Source organism: Elephantulus edwardii, unplaced genomic scaffold (genome assembly GCF_000299155.1).
Source record: "Elephantulus edwardii isolate Elephantulus edwardi_28Jun2011 unplaced genomic scaffold, EleEdw1.0 scaffold00027, whole genome shotgun sequence".
NCBI classification, from domain to species: domain Eukaryota; kingdom Metazoa; phylum Chordata; class Mammalia; order Macroscelidea; family Macroscelididae; genus Elephantulus; species Elephantulus edwardii.
Window position 1 is genome coordinate 21,827,417 of NW_006399777.1, and position 8,566 is coordinate 21,835,982.

The window sequence follows — 8,566 nt, forward strand, 5'->3', positions numbered from 1 at the left end:
AGCGACCTTATGTACAGCAGCTCTGAACCCTGCCCTGTCCTGAGCCAGTCTCACAATTTCTGTATTAAATGATCAATCATTATATATTTTTGGTGTGTATTGTCCAGTCAGAACCGACCCATAGCTGACCTTTCAGCGAGTTATCAGAGTTGTAAACCACCTGGGAGGAGATTGCTCAACTTTCTCCCTGGGAGCAGCTGGTGGATTTGAACCGGTACCCTTGAGCTGACAGAGCAATTCCTTAGCACTAGGTCACCAGAGCTCCCTAATTATTCTATATGCATATATTATAGATATATGTAGATCTACTATATTAAATGCATGCTGTTATTGTTAGAGACTGCCTAGTAGAATCTGACTTGTTAAATATATGTAATCAAGAAATAGACTCTGTGTTTATAGAAAAGATTTGCTTTTGATTTTGCAACCAGTACAGTCGGAGCTAAGAGCTCAGAGGCTGGGAACTTGAGGGTGGAAACCCCACGCTGGGGAACATGGTGCCAGTAGGAACCGGGCGCTCTGTGTTGGGCTCATCCAAGCTGTGGGCTGGGAGATACACACACACACCCCTACCTGCGACTTCCAGATTTCCAACTTCGTTTATGTCCACTTCCTGGCTGTTGGATGTGGGGAAGCTGCTTGCACCCCTTGGAGCTTCTAAGTAATTGCGTCTGTGAAAAGGGGTTGTGGGCACCCTGTCATTAAGGGTTAGAGACAGCGCTCAGTGAACCCAAGTTCCTTTAATACAAGGCTGTGCGCAAGTTAAAGTAGGACTCCTGAGTTTGCAACTAGAGGAGCAGAACCGTGTCATCATGTATTGGCCCCATCGGGTTGCTTCAGAGATGGGAGATCCCAAATGGCCAGGACTCAAGTTGGGTGAGCGACTGTGCCTGCAGCCTGGTACCCTGGACCTGGCCTTTGCCTCCCTGGGAGATCTGAATTCTCGAGCCCCACACTTCGGCCACTGAGCGTGCCTATCAGCCAAATACAAAACGAGATGCCCGGCCTGGTGGGTCTCCATGTAAGCCTAGTGGAGGTCCTCTGGAGCCTGGGGTAACTTAGACCCACTTAGAGACACATCCAGAGCACAGGGTGGAGTCTTTGGCCTGGGGCTCTCTCACAGACTGTGTGTAAATGGACACCGGTGAACACTGCATTCAAAAGGCGAGCACCTTTCCAGAATGGCTGTAAAAAGCGTGTGGGCAAACGACAGAATTTTGTCTAAATATGATGATTAATTACTGTTCATAAGCAGCCAGCGTGGCCCTGGAACCCAGCACAGACCCAAGCGCGTGCACAGCACCCGAGTGTAAAGGCACATGTCTAGCACCAGGGCAGGTGAACAGAGACAGCGTTACTCTCGTGCAAGGTGTGCAAGCCAACCACACGGAGAAAGCAGGCTCCTGGCGCCGCTTCAGGATCAGGAAGCCCGCATCCGGGCCCACAGTTCAGGCTCGGTTATCACATCTCCGCATGCACTCCGGTCGCAGAGAACACTGAGCCTTCGGGCGGGTAGGGTGATGCTGGGTGGAGAGAGGTGACAGGAAAGCGCTTCTGGCCTTTAGCCCTGTAGGTCTCATCCTGCCCTTTCTCTGCCACTCCAGGTCGCACCCCCAAGGTAGAAGGGGACACTGTCAAACTCTATATCCTCTCGGGCCACTGCAGGCCAGTGGAGGACGTGCGCTCGGGCGTGGGAGAGTAAGCTGTTACGAGGTCCCTTTGGGCTGCCTGCTGGCCCCGGGGGCTCCCAGACCATCCTCTGCTCCGACTAGGCCGGCGTGTCCTCTCTGCTCTCAGGGGGACTCTAACCCCCACAGTCACCGCGTCTCTGGAGTGGAGTGCGTCTGCGGGATGGAGGCCCCCAGGCGCCATCCGGGAAGTCTAAGACCGAGCAGGGCAAAGGCTTGTGTCCTGCGACCACCGACCACCGAGATCTAAACGACAGACAGAAGTTAGGGCCACCCCACCGGGCTCCTCCGCCAACCAGGTCAGCCGGCTATGTAGAAAATCGGAGATGAGACAGCGGGAGAAGGCGGTACAGAACCACAGAGGCGCGGCTGGAGCGGTTCCGCACAGGTTCGGAGCCCGAGAGACAGAGCCGCCCAAAGGTTGCGCGCTGTGCCTCTTCTGGGGCGATTCAGGAGAGGTCCGGCTTCGAACCTCCCTCTCCTCTCAACCTTTAAACGGAAGAAAAACAAAATGCTAGGGAAGCTGGCTCCCAAGAGTGTAACGGCAGGAAGACCGTGGTGGGCAAGGGGAATCCGAGCCTCAGTTGGGTCTGGGGCTGGAGCGACCCTGGCCCCTTGGCCGCTGTGCTGGGGGCCCGGCGAGGCCTGCCTGCTGGAATCTCCCTATTCGGGCTTGAAAGAGGCCGGTGGGGCAGCCCTGCTGCCCTCTCTCCCGGGCCCCCTCAGGGCCCTGACATGGCCTTTATCTCCGAACGCTCAGCAGCCTCGGGGGCTTCAGGAAGAGGGACAAAAATCCGCTGTCCCCGCGGGCGGGGGCTGGGTTTCCTGGCTCGGCACGCACGCACGGCCCTGAGCGATGGTTAGGGGGAATTTGAAAGAAGGTGTTTTGAATTTCCTCTCCCTCCAGCCGCCACAAACAAACAAACAAACAAACAAACAAACAAACAAACAAACAAACAAACAAACTCTTATTCCCCTTCCCTTCTGGGCTTATAAACACTAAGACTTCCTGGGCTCCTGCCTTTTCCGTCTGCTTTGCCTGCGAAGGGAAGTCGTTCACTCTTTACGTAAAGGAAAATCCGGGGAAAGGTTTTCCTTTATTTGCTTCGGTGGGTTTTTGTTTGTTTGTTTGTTTTTGGTTTTTAATGGAGACACTCATGGCAGCCTTCGCAGCGGCCACGTCCGGACGCCCCAGCACCCCTAGAGCCCCCCGCGACTTCCTGGGTTTCCTCCACGCCTCCCGGCTTGAAGGCGCCCTGGGATCACATGCGCCCAGTCATTCTCCGGGGTTTTTATTTCTAGCAAAGAGGAGGCGTGCCTGGCCTCTGGGCCCGGGGCCTCCCCTCGCCCCTCTTGGCTGGGCGGCACTGCTGGGGGCTGCAGCCGTGGCCAACCCGCTTCGTGCGTTTGCACCCGGTTTTCCCGTTCTCTGCAGAGACCCAGCGGGGGCCTCTCTCAGGCTAGCTGATCCGGCTCACTGGCTACTTACAACTTTTGATGAAAAAGAGAGACAAACAAGCAAAAAAAAAAAAAATCCCCCCCCCCCCAATCCTTCCTTTAGCTTCAGATCCGCGGAGGATGTGCCTAGGGGCGAGAGGGCGCGGGGCCGGAGAGCCTGGGAATAATTGGTCATGGGCAATAGGCCGGTGCCACCTCACCGGGTGGGGTGTTTCTTGGGCAAAATCTGTTACACGTGGGAAGATTGCTTTAGGAGAAGTGAGAAGGCTCCTTCGGGAACCCAGAACATTAGCCAGGCGGCACAGAGAGTGCCCTGCGCTTGGACAAGTTGAGGATGCACGTGCCGCGTGCGCCTGGAGCATGGAAGGTGTCTGCAATCTGCGCTTTTGGAGCGCGCGAGGCGGCAGGCAGAGGGGCGACCATGGAGTTAGGCAGCCTGTACTGGTCACTATCAAAGCTCATTTGTCCTTTCTCCCTCTTTCTCCTTTTTTCCTTCTCTCTTAAAATTTACCAGGGCAAGGAAATGGCTGTTGGCCATCTGCTATAAATCTCGCATTTTGACAACAGAACATTTTATACTTTTAATATATAATATATAATGCACAATAGTGGCATTTAATTGTTTCTAATTGATAAAAAACCCCGGATAGTTAGCATAAGTGCTGCGTCCAGGGTCACTAGGACACTGAGAAGTATCCCAGTGTTGCCTGGCCACACAGGTCTTAACTGGCCACCTCCTGGGAGCGACATAGTCCCAGAACAAAATTGAAACCATCCACAGCTGAATCTGTAGACAAACTGCCCTAATACCTCCTTTTCTGCAGTGCCATCTGCATGCAGGGGAGGCCCAGGTGGGCTCTTCATCTTCCTCCCGGTGAGAGAGTAAGTATAGAGAGCTTTGATTCCAAGCTGTCCTCCTCAGATTTTCAGGTCTGGGGTTTTATATGTCTGAGGCCATCTTCCCATACACAGTTGAGTAACCTCTGGCTGGTCCATGCCCATTTTAAGATCTGAGTTTCCTTAAATATGCTGGGGACATTTTGGGTTCCAGGAACCTGACAGCACAGAGCTCTCCAGAATGCTACCCAAACTGCTTAACTTCAAGAATCCTTGACTCCCCATTGTCTCTGAGGTGGAGCTGGGGGCCTGGTGTTTGCTCCGACTCACTCCTGGCTTGAGTCACCACGGTATGGGCATACCACTCCCACTGGGTCACGTCCTGTCCCTGTCTGCAGGGACTGCAGCTGAACTCCTTCCTAGGTGTTCAGACGCTGGGTTGGTCTCGAGATCTCTGTTAAGGGAAAACCTCATTTGAAAGCAGACTGTCTTGACCAGGGCTCAGTTTCTTGGCCCATTTTTTGCTGGCCCTGCTGTGTGAAGTCTCAGACAGCTCCTAACTTCCTCCTACTGCCACGGGTGACTCTGAGGCCAGTTAAGCTTGGTGTAGGGTCCTGGGCTGCATGCCCACCCAAATAGGGGACGGTGGCATCAGACACCTGAATGACTACAGGAGGAAACCACCAGGTCACCCTACAGAGTGGGTTCTAGAGTCATTCCAGAGAAGACCATAGGTCCCTAAAGTAGTTGGGACACCAACTGTCCTAACAAGGACCTCTCCCAGTGACCCTCTTTAGACAAGTATTACCTCTCTACCCCCCTGAACTTGGGTGTTCTGACTGGGCTGCTTTAAGAAAGCAGAGGTGACTTTAAGAATTTGTGTGTACAGGAGGGGGGAGCCCAGGAGGGAGTCTGTGATGTCAGCAGCGCAGGGATGTTTACAGAGCTCACATGCACGCACAAACCCTCAACATCAATACCATGTGTAGCAACTCAATTCCCGGGACATCCAGAAATCGGCAGGCTATTCATCTCAACCTCTATTTACTTTGTATTTACAACACATGCCGGCAAACATAACAGGCGTCTGCCCACGTGGGCAGAGGAGAGCAGTTGGTATGTATATGCTACAGCATAATTGCTACATCAGGGACACACCTTTATGGAGGGAATTCTTTAAATCCTAGCTTGCCTTTGCATTTTCAAAGGCAAGAGAGAAGAAAAAGGAAGACAGTCTGCCTTTGCTCCAAATTCTCAGCAGGAGGGGTGGGGTGGGGGGTGACCAATCACACAGCCTTGAGGACAGACGCTCTGAGGCTGGAATGGGAAAGAAACATCTCTCCTGTGGATTTCGAGAACGTCTCTTTTGTCTTTTCCCCTGTTCTGGAAATCCCTCACCTCTTTGCTGGTGAGCTGCTGTCTGTGCACCAGGCTCTGTCCTAGTAAAATCCCCTTGTTTTCTTTTCAGGAGGCTCAGTCACACAGAGGTCCTGACAGCTTTGGTGCAGAAAGGCTCTTACCAGCAGGCTGAAGAGAAAAAGCTTTACCCGTATTCTCTATTACTGTCACCAGCTCCGTAACGGGCCCACACCATAATAAGGGCATACCCACACCATGTGCCCTAGGAAGATTCTAAGTGTGGGTTAGAATGTGATGGCTGCCATGCCCCATGTATGCCCCATCCACTGGGGAATGACAGATACACACACCTCCCGCCTGTCACCAACACACAACTGATACCACACACACATCTGCAGAGGCACCATCTGCCCAACTGCCTGCAGGATCCTGGTCACATCACAGAAAACGCACGCAGAAAATTTAACGGCATGGGCCTTTCTATTCTGCAAATCTCAGCAGCACACAGCCGGCCCTGCCCTCCTCTCGAAGCCTGACCTGCCCTCCTCTCCAAGCCTGACCAGACCTCCTCCCCAAACCTGCCCTGCCCTCATGCATCTTTGCCTCCCTCGCCAGCTTGCTCCATGCCACTCTCCTTCAAACTACACTCTCACTCTTTAGCAGACTCCTGTCCTATTCTGCAGTGATGAGCCCTAAGAACCTGGGGATTTTGCCCTTGGTCTTTCGGTCCCACAGGTGAAGCTTGGGGGAGGCGGGGTACTTAGTTGTAGCCACTTTCCCTACCGTTGTTAACTCCACAGACATAGCGGCTCAAGTGCGAGGCCTGTATCTGCCTTCTTGGTGTGACATCCAAGTGACAGTCCCTCTCAGTCTATGTGTAGAAGCACAAACTACTGTCCTCCAGGTTTTCCCAGCAGAGCACTGGAGAAAAGGCATGGAAAGCTGTGAGATTTATCCCCAAGTGCATCTGGTCAGGGCAAGTGCTGGTTGGTCCCTGTCATCCCATCCAAGAATTCAAGACCGATAAAGGTCTAATTCTCCTCTAAGCTCAGGATGGATTTGGGGCAAATAGCCTGAAGGTTTGCATGGAAGCAGGGTTTTCAATTTGTTACTCGCTATTGGAAATGTCTCAGGAACAGAAGAGCCAGAGGAGGTGAGAGAAGGATTAGGTCTCTACAGCCACATCCTGTGTTGCCTCTCTGAGACTCTCAAACTTCTAACCTTTATCTTAACAATTCTTATTTATCTATTTTAAAAGGGAAATGAATTCAGACTATCAAAAAGAATACAGCAAGCATCCAAGCCTTGCATTTATATAGACATTTGCTGTGTATATAACTTCTCAGCATGAAGATTAACCTAACCAGAACAAACACAATTTTGTGATGCAAAAAATTTAAAGGAAAGGAGGACAATGTTCAACAACGAATGAGTTAAATAAAACAACCCAACAACCCCAAACATAAAACGCAATAAATTTTAAAGTTCAATAAACAATATAATGAAAACAGAGCCCACACACCTCGTCTGAGAGGCAAGAAAGTAGCATGCGTGCAGACTTAGAGCAAACTCTATCTGGAGCCTTACCTTGTGCACGGACCAGGGAGGAGGAATGCTCCCCTGAAGACAGTGCAGGGGACCAGCGGTGAAAAAATCCCCAGCCCCCTGGCAAAACAACCAGAAACCTGCAGTCAACCAGAAACCTCCTGCTCTCCTGTCATCAGTCCCTGTTCACACCACTTTGAAAACAGGAGCAAGCCAGACAGAGAACTAACAGTGAAGAGAACATAAGGCCAAGTTAAAAAGAAAGAACTGAAATTTATTCGGGAATTAACAAGGTTTTTAAAAAAAAAATACAACAAAAGTGCTCTAGTTGTTGGGGTTTACCCCCCTAGAAAATTTGGTCCCCTAAACAACACACTACAGAACAATCAAGTCTAGCTTTGGGGTACTCCGGCCGACAAGCTTATTTGTAGGCCGATCTCTTCTGGGATTCACAGTCCCCTTCTTCCCGAGATGGGAGAAACAAGACATTCGAAAATGCAAAAGCAAAACAAAAACAGAAAACCCAAACAACCCCCCCCAACATCCCAAAACAAAATAATAAAAATAATACGGCAGAAGGACGAACCACCCTGGCAGGCTGGGGGCTCTGGCCTCACCGGGCTTGCGTCCTAAGAGCGGGAGAAATTGGTTTTGTTTTAGCTGGGGAGCAATTCGCAGAAGAAATCATTTTCCCCCTGAATGTTTTCTCCTACCTCTCTGAACACAGGGTTTTTGAAGGTCCAACAGGAATTCTACTTCCAATCTCGCCGAAGAGAAGCGGTCATTGTAACACGTTTCATTTTCCATGTTTGATTTTAGCAAACTCCAAGGCCACAGTATGCTGCTGCAGGCTTTCCTGGTGATTTTCGTTTTTCTTAAAAAATACTTTTAAGATTTTTTTTTTAAGTCTCATGTCTGTCTGTGTTTTTCTTTTCTTTTTTAATAGCAAAACCTTCGTGGGGCCTGGAGCTCTGGTTGGGGGCGCAGGAAAGTGTCTCCCTCCCAGGCGGAATGTGGTGTAAATCCGATACCGGGTGCAGGCCGGGAGCGAGGCGGCCCGGCTCCGGCTCGCGCTCACCCACCGCTCGTTCAGCGGTTCCCTCGCAAAAGGCCTCACCACAGCTCCAAGAAGGTCTCCGGAGCAAACATTTACGCTTCCTGTTCTCCGGAGGCTCTGGTCGCGATGCCTCGTCGACGCAGCCAAGAATTGCGCAGCAGCCGGGCCCAGAGAGCCGAGCGCGAGCGCACCGATTAGTGGCCGAGGGCCCCCCACGCCCGGCCGCCCCGAGGTGCCAGACGCTTGCTCTCTGGGGCGGATTTTGGTTTGGGGCAGAAGAGGTCTCCGGAAGACCTGCCGAAGGCCGCGAGTAGGCGACCTGCAGGCCCGGAGGGGCACGGAGGGCGGAGAGGAGGGTAAAGTGGGAGAGACAAAAAAAGGAGAGAAGGGAGCCGGGGAGCGCTCGAAGGAGCAGAGGCGGTGGGCGCGCCTTCCCTCGCCAGGGAGACCGCTCAGTCCGGAGTCGCGCGTCCCCCGCGTGCGTCCTCGCCTCCGGCCCCGCAGGGCTGCGCCGGGGTCTCAGAGATCGAGGCGCGAGTGCAGCGCGCCGGGCTTGCTGTCGTGGTCCCAGTACGAGCAGTGCATCATGGCGAGCTCGGGTTGCCGGGCGCAGGCAAACTGC

General features: G+C 52.5%; 1 protein-coding gene across 1 annotated transcript in view; it reads right to left on the reverse strand.

The window, feature by feature from the left end:
• Nucleotides 1–2,986: 2,986 nt before the first annotated feature.
• FOXL2 (forkhead box L2) overlaps nt 2,987–8,566 on the reverse strand; it is a 6,641-nt gene continuing 1,061 nt past the window's right edge. The window contains exons 2-4 of the mRNA XM_006883430.1: nt 7,474–7,499; nt 6,930–7,007; nt 2,987–3,117 (exon numbers count right to left, since the gene is read on the reverse strand). Coding sequence (XP_006883492.1) covers nt 2,987–3,117; nt 6,930–7,007; nt 7,474–7,499 — 235 coding nt within the window. The remainder of the gene's footprint in view (nt 3,118–6,929; nt 7,008–7,473; nt 7,500–8,566) is intronic.